This window comes from Crocodylus siamensis, chromosome 4 (genome assembly GCF_052110815.1).
Source record: "Crocodylus siamensis isolate JL-2025a chromosome 4, ASM5211081v1, whole genome shotgun sequence".
Classification (NCBI taxonomy): domain Eukaryota; kingdom Metazoa; phylum Chordata; order Crocodylia; family Crocodylidae; genus Crocodylus; species Crocodylus siamensis.
In genome coordinates, this window is record NC_143398.1 from 1,140,234 (window position 1) to 1,157,611 (window position 17,378).

The 17,378-nt window shown below is 57.6% G+C and overlaps 3 protein-coding genes across 4 annotated transcripts; 2 read left to right on the forward strand and 1 right to left on the reverse strand.

Annotated features, from left to right (window-relative positions):
* Positions 1 to 902: 902 nt before the first annotated feature.
* Positions 903 to 4,523, reverse strand: LOC149865329 (oxidized low-density lipoprotein receptor 1-like). Of its 2 annotated transcripts, XM_090046254.1 has the most exons (5): positions 4,386 to 4,424; positions 3,587 to 3,685; positions 3,017 to 3,168; positions 1,796 to 1,938; positions 903 to 1,164 (listed from the first exon to the last, which is right to left on the reverse strand). In XM_090046254.1, the coding sequence occupies exons 1-5, from the start codon at positions 4,408 to 4,410 to the stop codon at positions 1,044 to 1,046; spliced, it is 540 nt and encodes a 179-aa protein (XP_089902380.1). In that variant the 5' UTR covers positions 4,411 to 4,424; the 3' UTR covers positions 903 to 1,043. The 2 variants fall into 2 exon arrangements, with proteins under 2 accessions (XP_089902380.1, XP_089902379.1); XM_090046253.1 differs by having other exon boundaries at positions 3,587 to 4,523.
* A 3,060-nt stretch (positions 4,524 to 7,583) lies between these two features.
* Positions 7,584 to 14,369, forward strand: LOC149865330 (natural killer cells antigen CD94-like). The gene is made up of 6 exons (XM_090042070.1): positions 7,584 to 7,728; positions 9,762 to 9,860; positions 10,385 to 10,483; positions 10,698 to 10,849; positions 12,602 to 12,747; positions 14,252 to 14,369. The coding sequence occupies exons 1-6, from the start codon at positions 7,584 to 7,586 to the stop codon at positions 14,367 to 14,369; spliced, it is 759 nt and encodes a 252-aa protein (XP_089898196.1).
* A 1,302-nt stretch (positions 14,370 to 15,671) lies between these two features.
* LOC149865331 (solute carrier family 35 member G3-like) lies at positions 15,672 to 16,706 on the forward strand. Its single transcript, XM_090046319.1, has one exon. It carries the CDS (start codon positions 15,672 to 15,674, stop codon positions 16,704 to 16,706), a length of 1,035 nt encoding a protein of 344 aa, XP_089902445.1.
* Positions 16,707 to 17,378: the final 672 nt, after the last annotated feature.

Consider the following 17,378-nt stretch of genomic DNA (forward strand, 5'->3'; position numbering starts at 1 on the left):
AGAGGAGTATATCGAAAAGCAGAACCGCTTGCACCAAAAGCAGCTGCTGACCTAGATCCTGCTCCTAGCGATTCTGTAGCCCCAGCATAGCCCCCCTTAGCCTGCCACCTTTGCAAGCTGTGCCACTGCAGGGAAAAGAGGCCTTCGGCAAGATGCCCTGGGTCCCGGATACAGAAAAGCCTGGTGCACGCTGCTGCCGTGTGTGTGCCAATGCCAAGCACAACCGGAGCGGGGCTGGAGAACACCCGCACATGCCATTGAAACGACCATCCCATATGTCTTCATGTACCACACGCCCCCCGCATAAGAGACCTGCACCTTGCTTTGGGAAAGCACAATGAAGTGTTGGGGGATAGATATCAAGATTTTCCTTCTAACCCAACTCATCGGAATCAGTTTCCTACTTTCATACCCGCAAAATTTCCATTTTTGGGGAGAAAGGTGTGTGTTATACGTGGAGAAATAAGGTAGTCGGCCAGGAAACCCTTCGGGGGGGCTAATTTAGGGCTGACCGGACTAAAAGGAGCTGGTTCTTGGGCGAGGAACCCACCTGCAGAGGGATAAAGTGACTTAAAGTCCTTTCCCGGTGGTGCAGGGGACGGACCGTATCTCTGCTTTCAGCCTGTGAAGAGCTCCAGCGTGGGTCCCTGCCAACGCCCAGACCCCCTTGCAACCTTCCCTTCCCCTGTTGCCCCCCTTGCTTGAGGGTCTGGGGTGCCAGCCCTGCCTGCCACAGGCGGTTGTGGGTGAGGTTGGGGGCTTCATGCTGCAGACCGTGCCCGTTGGTGGCATTGAGAAGCCCTGTGCCTGGCATGCAGCCCAGCTGTGCCACCCACCATGAGCCTCCAGGCACACTGGGGCTTTGATAACCAGTGCTTTATTCATAGCTCCACATGCTGACCCCAAAACAATGGGCCTGGCAGGACCTGGGCCACACAAATGCTGCAGCGGAGGGCAGGGGGGCTCCCCTGTCTTTCTGGGCAGGTGCCAGTGCCGTACCCCACCAGGCTGGGGGTGTCTGGAGAGGCTGGACTCAGCCTGGCTCAGTTCAGCCCGAACCTGGATGTCTTCTTGCAGATGACAGAGTTCCACCTGGTGCAGCTCTGCACATTGATCGTGTCCTTCTTGAAGTACACGCAGCCCTCGGTGGCCTGGAGCTGGAAACTGCAACACACAGAGCCTGTCTTGTCACCAGCTTAGGGGGCAGGCGGGGGCAGTCACAGCCTGGGGCATTAATGCCCTGCTCACTCCTGGGGCTGAAATTGCCTTCCAAGCTTGCTCACACCGGGCTTGGATGAACAGGGATGGGCTGGGAGCCCCGGGGGAGCTGGCCCTTGCTGCCAGGGCGCTCGGGGTGGGTGCTGGGCAAAGCTAGCAGGCATCACCTGCTCTGCTAGGAACATGGTACCTGACATGGGAAGGTCAGAGCCTGTCTGTCGTGACTTTCTGCCCTGCTAAATGATTGCACCCTCCCTCTCCACCTGGCCTGGATGTAGCTGCGCCCATGAAAGACAGGCATTGCTGCCGTAGGGAGCTTGTACACGGTGACAGGCTGTAGTGGGCTCTGCCCACAGAGAGAGAGGCTGGCACAGCCTTGGCATTTTACTGCCAAGAGGAGCTATCTAGTGTCTGGGCTGCATAGACAAAAATGGGAGTTCTCCATACGAAAGGGCATGTCCTGCTGCTCACGCTGGAAAGCTCTCGGTGCTGGCTCCGTTCCCGGAGGCAGAGACCCTGCGTAGGAGCGGAGCCAGGACAGGGGGGCAGTGTGCGTGCAGAGCCATCAGAGACGTACATGTTGGAGGAGAAGGTGGTGCCGTCGGTCCACACCCAGCCCTTGACGTCCTGGTGATACATCAGGCCGATCCAGTAGTTCACGAAGACACGCTTCCCAGAGAAAATTTTGGAGCTGGTGGTAATCATTCTTTGCACAAATTTCTGCCACAAAAAGCCCAGGACTGGGGTGAGACCTGGGATTTCCCCTGCCTCCATCCACAACTGCCCCACTGCCCCCAGCATCTGGGAGAGGTGGGACTGTGGGTGCCTGCCACAAGCCCCCAGGTTGTGCACAACACACACACACACAACCTGCTAATTTGGCCCAAGACATGAAATTCACACACATGTGCGTATGTGTGTATATCTATAAATATGTGTGTGTGTGTATATGTATGCATATATGCACACTTATACATACATATATACACACACACACACATACACATACATACGCATATATATGTATATATACATCATGTCTTGGGCCAAATTAGCTAGATCAGGTCTGAACTCCATCCACTGAGCAGAGCTCAGTCATTCTGGTCTGTGCAGCAGTGCCGCCAGCAAGCATCCTCCCTCCCAGACTCATCAGTCTTGGGTCTCAGATGCACCCAAATCCATGGCAGGCAGCCTTTACATGCAGACCCCATGCCCGGACGCCTTATGATTCAGATGCCACCTAGTCTCACCTGCCCTGAGCCAAAAGGCCAAAGGAGTGAGTTTGAGGGAAAGGCCAAGAGCAATCCCCCATCGCCACCAGTTCCGGAGGCATTTGGGAGGCTCTGGTAGACTCTCACAGGGGTCTGCCTGCCCACAGTGCAAGGGGCAGGCCTTCACCCTCTAGCTACATCAAGTCATTTAAGACTGAGAAGAAGGGGATCTGCCCTGCTAAGTACAATAAAACCATCTGGGCCAACTCCATCATCACAGTGTCTCCCTGAATCCTAGATCCGCCCCTGCCTGGTTGAGAATCACTGCTCCACGGCATCGCCCCACCAGGTAGCACAAAGGATTTCCTCCTCCACATAGTCGTGGTTAGGACAGCTGCCCCCTCCACCTCTGGGGGCTGGATCCGATCAAGTCCCTGCAGATCGTGGTAACCACGAAGGTAGGGGCCAGCTCTGACCGAGAGCCCCTCCAAGCCCTCGTCCAAAAGCTGGGGAGAGAAAGCCCGGGGGCCAGAAGGCAGCTGAGCTCTGCCGTCCAGGGAGGTGCAAGGGACGGGAGGGGACCCTACCAGCTCCTGCATGCTGGACACCTTCAGCAGGCTGGCATCCTTGCTGAGGCAGAACTTCAAACCCTGCTGCCACGTCATCTGCCTTTCGGACTGGAAGTAGCAGTCCCTGGACCACTGGTTCCAGGCGAGCTCGCACGTGCTGCAGTTGTACCCTGCAAGAAACAGCCAGGCCCGGTCCCTCCTTGCAGCCAAGGGGAGGTGGGCACCGCAGCTCCTCACCGCCGGGCTCCCCACACGCCGCTTTTGGAGCCCCAAAAGTCTGCTGCTACCCCGGGCTGCCTTGAGCCACCCAAGCCGCTGGTAGGGAGCCCGGCATGGGGTACCCCGTCTTCTCCGCACAGTGATGGAGGTGGGTCAGGGGGTGAGGACCAGGCCCTCTTCTGAGACCGAGAATCACAGGAAGAGCTAGGGCAGAGCTAAGGCTGGAGGGATGGGTGGATGGGCATCCAGGGAGACAGATACAGTGAGAGGAGAGAGGGTGGCTGCGGCCTCAGCAGGGAGGAGGTGGAGGGATGGAGGCTGCCCCTTCTCCCCCGCGTCCGCCCCAGAGCTCCGGCCAGGCTCCCTTACCTAGTCCGCTTACCAGCTGCTGCAACATGTCCACGAGGTGGATGTTCTCCAGGTCAATGGCTTCCAGCCTTTTTTCGGACTGCTCGGACAACCTGTACACTTCAAAGGCACGAGACAACTCAGCCACCAGCCTGCGGCAGGGTGGGACGCCTCCACGCCGGGGGCCAGGCTGTAAGCAGGGGAGCACCCAACCTGACCCTCCTCTGGGTCCCTCCGGCTTTGCCCTGTGGCCTTCGTGGGCCTCGGCACCGTCCTTCTGCCCTGGTTCCTTGCAAGGCAGGTCTGAGATGGGACTTGCCCCAGCCCCTGCAATCCCAGGCAGCGGTGGCGTGGGGGGTGCTTCCACAGTCGGCCGTGCAGAAACCACTGCAGACATTTAGGTCATGCAGTGAAGGAGCATCAAGACCTGCTTGGCTCCGCACCCTGCTGTGGAGGGGCCCAGCAAAGCTAAGGCCACTGCCAGCCCGGAGATCAGAGGCCAAAGCTTTGCCTCACTGGGGCTCAGCCAGTGTTTCCCAGAACCGCCGTCACCCAGAGGCCTTGCTCGCAGAGGGGCTGGAATCGGCCTCAAAACCATAGCATTATAAAGGGTTGGAGGGAGCCAGTGCTTCATCACCCTGCTTGTGAGAAAGTTTTTCCTAATATCTAACCCCAACTTCCCTTGCTGCATCGTGAGCCCATTGCTCCCTGTCCTGCCATCTGCCCCCGCTGAGAACAGTGCAGTCCTACTGCTCTTTTACATAAAGTGCAACTCCTCCTCCTCCTCCTCTCTCCTGCCTGTCCTTCCTGCAGTTTGTACCCATCTGTGACCGTCCTCCAGTCATGCGACCTCCCACCATATCTCTGTTATTGCAATCCTGCCATAGCCCCGGGGCTATGCAAGGACTTCCAGTTCCTCCTGCTTTTTTTCCCAGGCGCCATGCCTTTGTGTAGCCGATTGTCGTACTTTCTCAGGAAGAATGAGAGGGCTGCTGCCCCCTCCTGCTTCTGCTTCCCCCAGGTCACTTGATCCCCCACATACCTCAGGGCCCTGATGCAGGTATCAGATTTACACTCGAGACAGCAGACGTCACCATATTAACTGCACAGTATGGGCATGCACATGTAGATGCACCCCCATACTGCACCGTGATTTCAGTTATTGCGCAGTAAATGCGCACGTGTAGACGTGCCCAGCCTGTACCGAGCAACCTTGAAACGGGTGCACTTTTCACATGCATGTGGCACAGATGTGCCCTGAGTTCGGCGCTATTCACAATTTTCATTAGTGAGCTGGATGCTGGAATAAGGAACTGGCTTCTCAAGGTGGCAGAAGAGGTAGGATCATGGTGGAAAGCAAAAATGGGAGTTCAGGATGATCTCGGGGATTCGGTGTGGGATTCACCCATGCTGAATGGGTGTCGCTGGTTGCTCCAAAACAGGCAGGGTGTCCTCTGGGCTGGATGAGCGCGAGCGTCATATGGAAGGCGTTGGCGGACATAGCTCAGCTCAGCTTTGGTGCAGTCTCAGCTGAAGTAGCCAGTCCTGGTTGAGCAGAGCCCCTTACTCTTACAAGAGCTGCGGACCCCGAGAGAGAGCCTGGAGGAGATGCACCAGCGTGACAAGAGTTTGCAAAGCACGAACTCTGCGTGGTCGCCCCAGCAGGCAGTGGGGGAGCCTGAAAGGATGCCTGGGTTTGTGTAGCCAGGAGAAGAGAAGATGAAGGGGCAACTTGATAACAGTCCTCCTGTGTGTAGCAGGCTATTGCCAGGGGGGTTGTGGATGGTCTGGAGAGCCCAGACCGAGGCCGTGCACCTGCTACAGAGGCAAAACCCCCCAGTCCAGACCAGTCTGAGCAAGAGGGAAGTCCCTTCCTGCTCCCACTGCAACACTGATCTGAACCTATTGTAAGGAGGGTGTTGATCCTGCTCCCTGAGGGGAGGACAAGAAGTAACTGGCCCAGTTTGCAGCAAGGAACACTGAGGTTGGATGCTTTGGAAGCTTTTTGAGCACAAGGTGTGGGGGCACTGGAACAGGAGGCCTGGGGAGGGGGCGGGAGATTTCAAAAGCCCCCTCAGGTGCAGACTCAGGAGCCGCAGGATCAGGGGTTACCCAGCATTTGCATTGTGTCCTTCTGCCGTCCTCCTCTCTAGCCCCACGTTGTGCAGCGGTGACAGCGCAAATGTGACCCCACTTCTTGCTGCAGCCGCACGGGATCTCTCCGGCAGCCCGAGGGAGGTTGTTGGGTTGCTCCGTTCCTTTCCTTCCCCTGGCTTCCCATCCCTTTGGCATAGCTCAGTCCAGAGGCATGGGCAGCCCAGCTGGAGATGGTAGTCTAGATGGTCTCCAAGCCCTACAGGCCTCCGGCTTCAAATGAAACCCAGGGACAACATCCCAGGAGCACGGGGCAGACCCATCCCTGGGGGTCACGAAGCCCAGGCGGGCTGGTTTTCTAGCAGATCTGCTTTACTTCGAGCAGGAGCTAGTTCGGGGAAGACCCGCCCGGTGCTATGAGCCCACGGCCATGAACACGGGCTCTCCCTGCCCCTACTCACCCCAGTAAGCCGTGAAGATCAGCACACCCAACAGGATCAGGAAGAGGAACCCCAAAACCATGGCAATGGGTCGCCATATGGACACCCCGGGGGACGCGGCTAAAGGGGAGAAAGGGGAGACCGTGAGCACAGAATCCATCCTGCACGTCCCACCCGCAACGGGACCCTCACTCCCGCCCACCGGGCCCTGGGGACGGCGGGTTGAGAGGGGCCCGATCCTGCTGGAGCCACCCCAGATGGGATGGCCCACAAAGTGGGGATGCGCCGCGGCTCCCCGCAGCCTCCGGACCCTGACGGGGCTGCTCCCGGGGCCAGGTGCCCGGCTGCCCTGCACCGCTCAGCTCCAGGGCCGCGCGAGCCGGCGGGGCCGGGGTCAGGCAGCTCGTGGGGTGAAGCCCCCCACCGGCCCCCGTGCCAGGTGCTGTTGACCGCACCTGGGATTTAGTCTTGATATCTCTCAGCTCCGAGGATAGAAAATAAGGGGGCTCATTCCCCGCTGCCCTCCCCATGCCAGCGCAGCCTCCAGCCCCGGGAGCAGTGCCCTGAGGTCCGGGCTGGGTCTCCAAGGGATCCCGTGTGGAGTCCGGCTCGGGGCTGCCCCATGGATGAGACCGGGTGGCCGCCCCGGGGCCCGGCCATGGGGCAGGGGTGAAATCCTGGTGCAATCCCCCCCCGGGGCACCGTTGAGGCCTGACACCCACCCTGGTGCCCCGCACCTACCCCATGCCTGTTGCGCACCCCAGACCCCGCCACCCACCGCCGGTTGTGGCACCTTGGAGAGCAGAGACAAGTGGGGGGAGACTTTGGATGCCACCCTGCGCCCCTTCTTCTCCTGGACCCCCCCTTTTGCAGCTGGGACCCCCTCTTCCGCTGGCTCCTGCCTGCCGTTGCTGCACAGTGCGGGGCTGGGGGGGTGGCAGGGGGGAGGGGAGCAGAGCAGAGGCAGGGATGGGGCGTCGGGGTGCCCTGCCTGCCCCGCGAGCGGCACCCCACGCACCTTGGGTGCTCAGTCGCTCGCCCACCTCCCTGGCTTCGAAGAGGATGCTTATCCCGGGGTCCCGAGCCCCGCTTTTCCTGCTGGGAGGCATGGGGGCTGCCAGGGGCCAGAGCTCCGGGCCGGCGCCATGGCAACCGGAAGAACCGCGCCACGCCAGACCGGCCTCGGGACCGCTCCAGCATCGGGACCGTGCCGGTGGGTGCATGGGGGTCTCCCGTGGGCATGCATGGGGTGGGGGCAGTGCTGCCCCAGGCCCGCTGGGGCGAGGGGGGCCTGCGCCCATGGGGTTGGGGGAGCTGGGGCGTGCCCTGCTCTCCAGAGCCCGGCTCGGAGGGGCAGTGTGAGACCCTCATTGGGTATTTTGGGGGTGCAGAGGCCTCGAGCCCCTCGCCGAGACCACCCCTCTTCCCCCCATGCATTGCTCTGGTTTCAGCTGCTGCCAAGCAGGGACCAAATAACGTCGAAAATGGTCAAAGTCCAGCCAAGCCCAGAGTCTGACGAGGAGGTGGCCGACGCCGCGCCCCCACCCAAGGAGGAAGGCAGGGAAAAGCCCCCCAGGAAAATTAACACCTTGAAGGATCCCCCCAGAAAGCGCATCGTGATGTACGGCCGTAAGTACGCAAGGAGGAGACCCCGGGGCTGAGACCGGAGGGCCCTTGGAAGCCGTCGGCCCCAGTGTTGGGGGCCATGCCTGGGCTGTGCAAATTCCCCCCCCTGCATGGAGAGAGGCTGCGGCCAGGTCATCTCTGCACGTCTGCTGGGTCGGGGCAGGACTGCGGTCCCCAGCCAGCCCTGCCCTCCCCACACAGGAGCCCGTGCTATTTTAGATATAGTTAATAATGAAGAGATAACACGTGAACTGGTCACTGGAAACTAGAGAGCGATCTTGAGTTGATTGGGTTGACATTAAATAGGAGAATGAACAAAAGCAGCACTGTAGCTACTCTTCTCCATTGCCAACAGCTGAGCATTGATCACCTGGGGAAACTCATTAGCTACGTAGACTGAGGAGCCCAAGCTTGAAGATGGAGCTGCGTCCTTTGGGTCCTGGGTGCTAAAGGGAGTGGGGGGTCTGGGAAATGACCACAGCTTGAGACTCAAGTAGCTTGAGGCCCTTCGTGTCGAGGGAAGCAGATAGGTTTCATCCCAGCTATAAACTTGGATTCTTTGCTTGGAAATAATGGAAGAGAAGAAGGATCCGGGAGAACTGGCCGATCAGAGAATGGGTGTGAGCTGCCAATGGGACACAGCTCTGAAAAAGGCTAATGACATCTAAGGTTATATCTGGAGAGGTGTTTCCAGCAGAAATAGGGTGGTATTAATGCTGGGTCCAAGACCTGGTGGAGACCTCACCTGGAATACTGCCCTCAGCCCTGATCACCTCTGTTCAAGAAGGATGAATTCAATCTCAGACAGATGCAAAGGAGGGTTAAGATGAGAAGATATAACACAAAGGCTCAGAGGTCACTTCCTAATCAGAGTAACAGGGGTGATAAATCTAACTGCTTTGCAGATGGAGCTGGATCAGTTTATGACGAGAGTGATGCAACATGGTGGCTGCGGTAGGGACTGGTCTCAGTGACCCAGACCCTGCCGGCCCTGTGTTCCCATGTCCATGTTCCCTATGCATTAGGCCTGGGGGTGGGTGGGGAACGTCCCTTGGGCAGAGGAAGAAGTTCATGTGTGGGCAGATATGGTAGCCGTGGCTAACCTGGCTCCTAGCATCACAAAATTGCGGGCAATGAGGGTTGGAAGGGACCTCAGGGGATCACATCTAGTCCAACCCCTGCTCCAAGCAGGACCAGCCCAACTCCATCATCCCAGCCAAGGCTTTGTCTACCCAGGTCTTCAACACCTCCAAGGATGGAGAGTCCACCCCCCCTTGGCTCTTGGAGCATCCCATTACCCATATCACAGTTCCCTGCAGGTTGGCTAGTGATAGAAGAGGCAGAAACAGGTCTCCAGCATGACCTTTTATCTGCTTGCTGTTCAAAAGACAAGCATTTGGTGCTGGAATCTCCATCCTTGGAGGTATTTAAAACCCAAGTAAAAAAGCACATGTAGATTAGTTTCACAGTTGGTCGGGTCAGAAGGGACCTGAGCAGATCATCAAGTCCGACCCCCTGCCATGGCAGGAAAGAGTACTGGGGTCAGACAACCCCAGCAAGGTGATAGTCCAGCCAAGTGTGTTTGGATTATTTAATGTATGGTCTTCCCTTTATAATATCTCCTTTCAGGCCTTATTCTCTGTTTAATTGCAACTCATTACTGGGTTGGTTAGACATGCTGATGGCTTCCTTCACTTTGTTGACCAAGTTGGTTGTCACATCTGAAAAGGTTCAGGCTATGGTCACACGGAAACAGGCTTTGGGGCTTTCTGCCTGGCCACATGACTGCAGCTTGGCCAAGGCCAAGGCTGGCAATAGTCCCCACCCTCATGATGTCCTTGTTCAGCCTCAAGATACATAGGCCCACAAACCAGGTCAAACCAATGTGGCTTAGTTTTCCATGCTTGTCCAGCCCATGTCGGTTGGGTTGGGTTGGGTTGGGTTGGGCTGGGAGAGCCTGGTACTGCCTTGAGAATTAGATGTGTGGCCTCATGAGAGAAACTCACCCCTCATCTCCTCTTCTGCTTCTCCTGTAGAGGATTTTGTTCTGCCTAGTAAGTGGCGGCTGGTGTCCTTCATCCTGGGGATCGGCTGCCTCATCTTGTTCATTGGGGTTGTGGGCGTGCTCGGCAACTGTAAGTACCACCAGGGAAGCCTCGTTTCACCCAGGGCATCCCATGCCGGCTCTGGTACCAGAGGTCATGGTAGCCTCTCACCCCCTATTTGAAAGGGGCTCCCTGGCCACGGAGCAGTAATGCAGTCTTTGTATTACCCAGGGGAATCCTATAGGGCTGATGCATGGAGGACCACTCCATATCCATCTTGCCCACCCAGTACCTTCCTAGATTATCAGAGTCCTGCTCAGGGTCCTGCAAGGAAGGGGCTATGCCATGAAAGCCATTGCCCACCCCTGCCCCCTCTGCTGATCCGTATAACATCATAATCAGCCTCTCTTCATGGTTTTGCTGACCCATCTGGAAAACATTCCTCCCTTCCTATGCCGTCCAAGCAGCAGGGCCAGGAAAAGTTGACTAGAAGAAGACCCATACAAAAGCATGGCCAGCCTGGCAGTGGGGAAAGAGCCAAGAACAAAGGTTCTGCCCCATCTGAGCACCTGCCCTGGGCCGTGGCATTAACGGCCCATTTTCATCCATTTCAGATGCCAACATTTCCATCTTGATGAACAAAAAGATGGAAAGCCACCAAGACCAGAATGAGAAACTCAAGCTAGCAGTGAAGCAGCTGGCAGCTGGCAGAGGTGAGTGGCGGAGTGGGCCTGCAACCTATAACCCCCAAAGCAGGAGCAATGGGGATACAAACACTGCAGGAGGAGCTGACTAGCCCTGCATGGAGCTAGGCAGCTTGGGATGAGCTTTGCTGGCAATTCAGGCCCACCCGCCATGCAGTGTACTGTTTCATGTGTATTCGACTGGGAACAAGGGGTACAGCCAACTGTAGTTTGTCTCCCCAAGGCAGCCAGTGCGAGCCGTGCCTGGACGACTGGATCCAGCGAGGTGATACCTGCTACTTCATGTCTGATGAGCTGGCAACCTGGGCCAACTGTATCTTCATTTGCAAGAAAAAAGGAGGCAGGCTTGCAAAGGTGGAGACCCAGGCCAAAGTGGTAAAACCAGATGTTCAGTCTCTTTTCTTCTTTAGCCAGGGGCCTGGGGCTAGCATGGATTTGCAGCCTTTCATATGCTGGGCTGAGGGGTTAGTTGGTCCATGGGAGTGGGAAATGGCCTCTTTGTCCATCTGCTTGCCCATCTGCGGAGTGTCACGGAGCCATGGGGTGAAGTTGTGCATTACACACACACTGCACTAAGGGCTCTTAAGACGCAATCATCCACACCTTAAGTAAAGCTCATTAACTCGTGCTAAGTGCCTTCTGAGGCCACTTCAGGTGAGGGTTAACCATGTGTATGGACTGACTTGGGACTAACTTTCATCCACACGGTGTTAATGAACTTTAATGCCTGCATGTGTAGACACCTGGCCTATTTTCTGGTAAATTTAATGTGACGTAAATGCACATGTAGATACACCCAGTATGTTTGGATTATTTAAAGTATGGTCTTCCCTTTATAATATCTCCTTTCAGGCCTTGTTCTCTGTTTAACTGTGACTCATTATTGGGGTGGTTAGATGTGCTGATGGCTTCCTTCACTTTGTTGAGCAAGCTAGTTGTCGCATCTGAAAAGGTTCAGGCTATGGTCACACAGAAACAGGTTTTGGGGCTTTCTGTCTGGCCACATGTCTGCAGCTCGCATTAGGGTAACTTCAGGCTGCTCCGTGGAAATAAAATGAGTCATTTGTAGTCCTCCAGCATCCCAGGATGCACCACTCCCAGCCCCTTCTCCCAGCAGGAATAGTAACCAGGTGTCCTGACTCCTAACTGCACCCCTCCCTGCAGGCAAGAAATGGCATTAACTCTTTATGTGCTACAACTCACAGCACATTCTAATTTTAACACCGCTTAACACGCCACGGATTTAGTATGGTCCGAGTGTAATGTGTCACTTCACCCTAAAGGGTGGAAGCTAGCAAAGCCCTTAGGTCACATCACAACCCATCCCCTCTCCAAGCCAGATCATCCCTGTCTTAACCTCTTTAGGCTGGTGTTTGTCTGTCTATCTAGCCTGGATCATCCATCCATGTTTCCCAAGCATTTGCGACACGGCAAACAGGCCATTGCTGGTCCCTGGCAGGACTGGCCATGAGGGTCCCTGGCAGGAGAACAGGGTTGGGTTAGAAAAGCCCAGTGTAACAGGATAGGGTCAGAGACAGGGAGCAAAGAGCTAATGGGCAGACTCCTGGAAAGGTAGGAGTCAGCCCAGACCATCTCCAATCCATATAGTACAAACAAGCAGAGAGGGGGCACGATCTTAGAGGGGGAACCAACATTTTCACCTTCCACCCCAAGGCACCAACCTACCATGACACCTCTTCCTGCAGCCATCAGTTGCCCTGGGCCTCTTCCCAGGGGCAGTACTGCTACCTGGGCCATGGTAGGAGCCAGGCTGTCCTCTTGTCCCCAATGAGCCACGGGCTGCATTCAGGCTGAGCATAGCTGGGATGACCTGGGAAGCTTTGGGCCAGATCTACCACAGCATTGAGACCAGTGATTCCCAGCCAGGCACCCAGGGCTGCCTCGAGATCCTTTTTGGTGGATGCTGCAGGGCAGGGACAGACCATGAGGGGAGTGTCATGGTGCAGCTGAACCTCCCGTTCAGGTTGGACCACACCTGGGGGACCCCTGGGGACCTACCTGTAGACCGACCTGAATAGGGAGTTGCCTTTGGCTTGCCTTCTGCCTGGGTTTGGCTTTCCCCCCAGGGAGCCTCGTTCTCTGGCTCACGCCTTCCTCCTCCTGCAGATGTTCTTTCGAATGCAAATACGTTCCAAGTTCGAGATCGTTGACGGATACCGCATCAAGTATTTCCGTTACTGGGTTGGCTTGGCCTTCAACACTCTCCTCCACAAGTGGATCTGGATTGACGGGTCTGATTTCGAGCAGTTGGTGTAAGTGTCCTGCTCCCTGGCCCCTGCAGGAATCCAGGCTGATAGCCCCAAGCCAGCAAGCCCCTTCGGGCACATCATACCCCTCCAGAGGGATGTGCTCCTCCATTGGAGGTAGAGTAGCTGCATCCAAGGAGCGCTCTGGGCAGAGTCGTTAGCACTGCTGCATGCCAGGGCTGAATAAGCCTGCCCCATGCTAATTAGTTGTCAAATCCGCACAGACTGGGAGAGTTTGCCTTCCTCTGCATGGCCTCTGCCTGGGCTCTCTCTAGTGCATTGAACCACCCTGGAAGCAGCAGGGCACTGCCACCCTTGTCCCCTGGCATTGCCTGGGGCAGGGCTTGGGGTCTCCCAGTGCAATGGACCTTTTCACAAGGTAAACCAGGATGTGTCTGGGTTGGTTCAGATGAAGTGGATCCTGCTTCAAGAGCCCTGTCAGCCCGACTTTCACAGACTCACAGAGCCGTGGGGCTGGTAGGGAGCTGCAGGGTCACATCTAATCCAAGCCTTGCCTAAGGCAGGATCAACCCTGTCCAAACCAGCCCAGACAAACCATCATCTAAACGCTAAAAACATCGTTATCTTAGTACCTCAAAACAGAAAAATGAGCTTCATAGACACACAAACACAAACGATATGATCAAGTGTGAAGTGGAACGGGATAGTTTATTAGCACTCATTTGAAAAGGCTGATTTCCATGGCAATAAATAGGGGAATATAGGAATTGCCAGGCTGAGACAGGCTCAGCGTTCATCTAGGAGTCATCCTGCCTCCCATACTGCAGATTGCATGACACCCCCAAATGGTAAAAAATCCCTGCAGTTGTAAAAATTGTTAGGAGATTGCATGTAGCTAAGCTCAGACATGCAGAAGGAAGAGAGAAGGACAGTGCTCTAAGACAGCGTTTCTCAACCCATGGGTTGTGACTCAAAAGTAGGTTGCAAGAATATATGAAAGGGTCACAAACAAACTTTAAAAACGGATTTTCCTTTAAAGGAGAAAAGCATGGGAAACCATGGGTTTTCCCTTGCAGGATGAGAGAGTTTCAGCCTAGAGCAGGGGGCTCACCCTGATGATCTGCAAGGTCCCTTCCAGCCCCTAACATCTATGAATCTGTGTATATGGCCACAGCTGAGATAAGACAGGAGCCATTAAGGATGAGAGAAGGCTTTTTAGTTAAAACTAAAAAGAGCCTGCAAGGCTGTGGCATAGAAGAGAGAGATTACCAGGACTGGCTAACAGACAGCACTGTTGCAGAAGAAAGGCTAGCAAAGCTGAATGTGAAGGTGGGGATATTATACACGAGTAAATACGGTAAAGCCCACACTCGGGCTGCTGAGTGTGGAGTTGGCGGTGCCCCAGTGAAGGCACCTTCGGGGCAAAGCGGGGCCACGCAGATCAGCTGTCCGTGCAGGTGGAAAGGCTGGTTAATGCCAGCCCAGGTGTGGGAGGCAGCGCCGGGTGGCATCGTCTCAGCTGACGGGCCCCCTGCCACGTCTCCGGCAGGTATTCAGAAAAAGGCAAGACCTACAAAACGGGCTGCGGCTTATTCCTCGGCTCGATCTTCCAGATAAAGGAATGCAGCCTGAAGTACCGCTGCATCTGCGAGAAGATCAACGACTGATCTGGGCTTTGCAAAGTACCCCACAGAGAAGCGCGTGCCCCCTTCTGCTCCCCCCCCGGGAAATTCGAGAGAGTTTTATAAACCCAACCATTAAACCACAGTGCGTGGCCTGGAGGGCTGTGGCGGGCTGCGTTTTCCTGTTTTCTTATGACTCAGGATCACAGGAGAGTCGGGCTGGAGGGGATCTCACAACGTCATCTAATGCGACCTCCTGCCTGGGACAGGGTCGTCCCCATCCAAACCACCCCAGACACGTCTGGGTCCCACCTGGTCCACCCCCCAGCTCTGTGCCCAGTGATAAGGACCATTGCCCATGGACACCAAGAGCCCCCAGCCCTGCCCCAGGTGATTTTCATAGACATCAGGGCAGGAAGGGACCTCGGGAGATCATCGAGTCCAACCCCCTGCCCAAAGGGCAGGAAGCCAGCTGGGGTCATAGGATCCCAGCAAGATAAGCATCCAATTTACTCTTGAAGGTTGCTGCTGGGGGTCAAGGGCTGGCAGTGCCCTGCTGCTGCTGGCAGGGTTCAATGCTGCACTGGGGCAGGAAGGGATTTCCCCTCTGCTCACACTGGTGCAGACTGGGGGGTTTGCCTTCCTCTGCAGCGGGATCACAGCCTCAGCTTGGGCTCTTTGCAGCGCCCATGACCCCCCCAGCAGCAGCAGGACGTTGGCTGCCACAGCCCCCTGTCTCCCAGTTAGGCCTCTTGTTGGGGGGCAGGGAGCTGCTGGGATCCGGGAGGGCCCCACGCAGGTATGATAGCCCCAGGCCTGGACTGGGTGAGATACCCCGGGGCTGCGGGGGGACTCACAGGGGCTTGGCAGGTGACACGGATGAGTGCACTGCAGTGACCTCGAGAAGGGGGGCTGTGCACACTGCAGTGATGGGGGGTGTGCAGTGCAGTGAACCCAGTGCGGGGCACAGGGCCAGTTGCCCTGGGGCTCGCTCCCCCACTGCCAGGGTTGCCCCGGAGCCTGCACCACCCAGCCACCGCAGTGTCTGCACCAGGGATTCTCAGCCCAGGCTCCCATGACATCACTGGCTGCAGCAGTGAGGTCACAGCCCTGCAGGCAGTGAGGTCACAATTGTGGGACCTCGCCTGGCAACCCAGGGGGATGTGAGCTCGGGGGGCACAGAGGTAGGGGGGTCCATCAGGGGGACCCTATAAAGGGGCAGGGGGGCAGGTCGCCACCCACACGCTGGGGGTGGCCGGGAGTCGGGACACCTGGGTTCCCCCCAGCTCCATCCCCCACTTTGTTCCCCCCCCCCACAGGCCGCAGCAGTGAGAATCCCCACCCCCCATGACCACCCTCGGCGCCACCCCCAACAGCCCCCCGCCCACCCCCCCGTCCCGGTCCTGCTGCCGCCTCTCGGGCAGCGCCAAGGGGCTGCTGGCGGCACTGCTGGGGGGGGCACTGCCGGCCGGCTTCGTGGCCCCCTTCGCCCGCCTAGCACATGACGCCTCGGGGATGCCGTCGCTGGAGCTGCTGCTCTTCCGCTGCCTGCTGCCGCTGGGCTTCGCCTGGCACCTGCACCGCCTCGGCGCCCCACTGCTCGGCCCCCCACCCGCCCGGCGCCGGCTGCTGTGCCACGCTCTGGCCCACGTGCTCTCTGTGGCCTGCGCATACAGCTCCTACCTGGCTCTGCCCACGGCCCACGCTGCCACCGTGCGCAAGGGCTCCTGCACCCTGGGTGCCGCCGTGCTGGCGCTGTGCGTGGGTGCCCGCCCGCTGACGGGCGACGACTGGCTGGGCCTGGGTGCCAGCGCTGTGGGACTGCTGGTCACGGCGCTGCCCGAGCTGCCGGGCGCCGGGCTCCGTGAAGCCTTCGGCTATGGGCTGGCAGGGCTGGGTGGCTTGGCTCTGGCCCTAGCGCTGGTGGCGCTGCCAGCACTGGACTGCCCGGCCCGGCTGACCACCACTGCCTTTGCCTTTGGAGCCGTGGGCACCACACTCTGCGCCCCCGCGCTACTGTGGCTGCAGGAGCCCGTGGTGCCACGGGCGCCGCTGGCATGGGTGTGCACTGCTGGCGTGGCCTGCCTGGCCTTGGCCTCCTCGATGAGTACCGGCTACGCTGTGACTGCGGCACCCCCGGCCCTGGTGTGCGCAGCTCTGCACACCGAGGTGGCAGTGACCTTGGTCTTGCAGCGCTACCTGCTGCTTGAGCCCGTGGCCCCCGGGGCCGTGGCCGGGGCCGGCGTGGTGCTGGGAGGCATGGCCGCCATTGCTGCCCACCAGGCCGCCTGCCCAGCTTTGGGGGACAAGGGGCAGCAAGAGGCTGAGGACAGTGGGGAGAGGCTGGATGGGAAAGCAGGGGGGGCACAAGGAGGGGAGTAGGGGGCCAGTTGGGGGCACTGGGCAGTAGCCGTGCTGGGCTCAGGCCGTCCTTGTGCCCCACCCCCGAGCTCCCAGGGCTGGGATCTTGCAGGCTGGGGCAGGTTAGCAGGGGGCTTTGTGCCGGGGGGTCAGTTACGCGGAGATCTGGACAATAACAGGGGCACTTAGTTTGTGGTGGGGTGGGGGGGAGATGCTAAAATAAAGTGCATTGTACTGAGAACAGGGTGTGGGGCAGATGGATGAATGTGGGGTCCTGGGCAGGAAACCCAGATGCCAGGGTTCTCGCCTTGCTCTAGCAGGGGAGTGAAGGCTGGGGGGCTAGAGAGGGAGTCCTGGCAGCTTTCTGTACACACAAACACATGCAAGCTCAGATCTGGCACATAGGTGTATTCATACACACACAGCCAGATGACACCCACACACACACAGGCAGAGATTACCCTCACTCACACACAAATATACACACACACCTTCACTTTGCAACCCCCAGCTCACACACACACCCAGAGCCAACACAACAGCCCCAGAGCTAACACAGCAGCCCCAGATCAGCCCCCCGACTCTCCCTCTCCAACATCCACCTCCCTCCTACAGCTGCCAGCAAAAACCCTTGGTTTTATTTTTACTGACGATCTTCACTTTCTTTTACTGACAGAGAAATGCTTTTACTGA

Bases quoted from the DNA above. Each gene is read 5' to 3' on its own strand.
- LOC149865329 (XM_090046253.1), bottom strand. From the start codon at position 3,962: ATGTCTGCAGTGGTTTCTGCACGGCCGACTGTGGAAGCACCCCCCACG. The intron at 3,169-3,586 runs GTAAGGGAGCCT...TGTTTCTTGCAG, and splicing joins GCAGCTGGTAAGCGGACTAG to GGTACAACTGCAGCACGTGC. The intron at 1,165-1,795 runs GTACGTCTCTGA...TGTGTGTTGCAG, and splicing joins ACCACCTTCTCCTCCAACAT to TTTCCAGCTCCAGGCCACCG.
- LOC149865330 (XM_090042070.1), top strand. From the start codon at position 7,584: ATGGTCAAAGTCCAGCCAAGCCCAGAGTCTGACGAGGAGGTGGCCGAC. The intron at 9,861-10,384 runs GTAAGTACCACC...CATCCATTTCAG, and splicing joins TGTGGGCGTGCTCGGCAACT to ATGCCAACATTTCCATCTTG. The intron at 10,484-10,697 runs GTGAGTGGCGGA...TGTCTCCCCAAG, and splicing joins GCAGCTGGCAGCTGGCAGAG to GCAGCCAGTGCGAGCCGTGC.
- LOC149865331 (XM_090046319.1), top strand. From the start codon at position 15,672: ATGACCACCCTCGGCGCCACCCCCAACAGCCCCCCGCCCACCCCCCCG.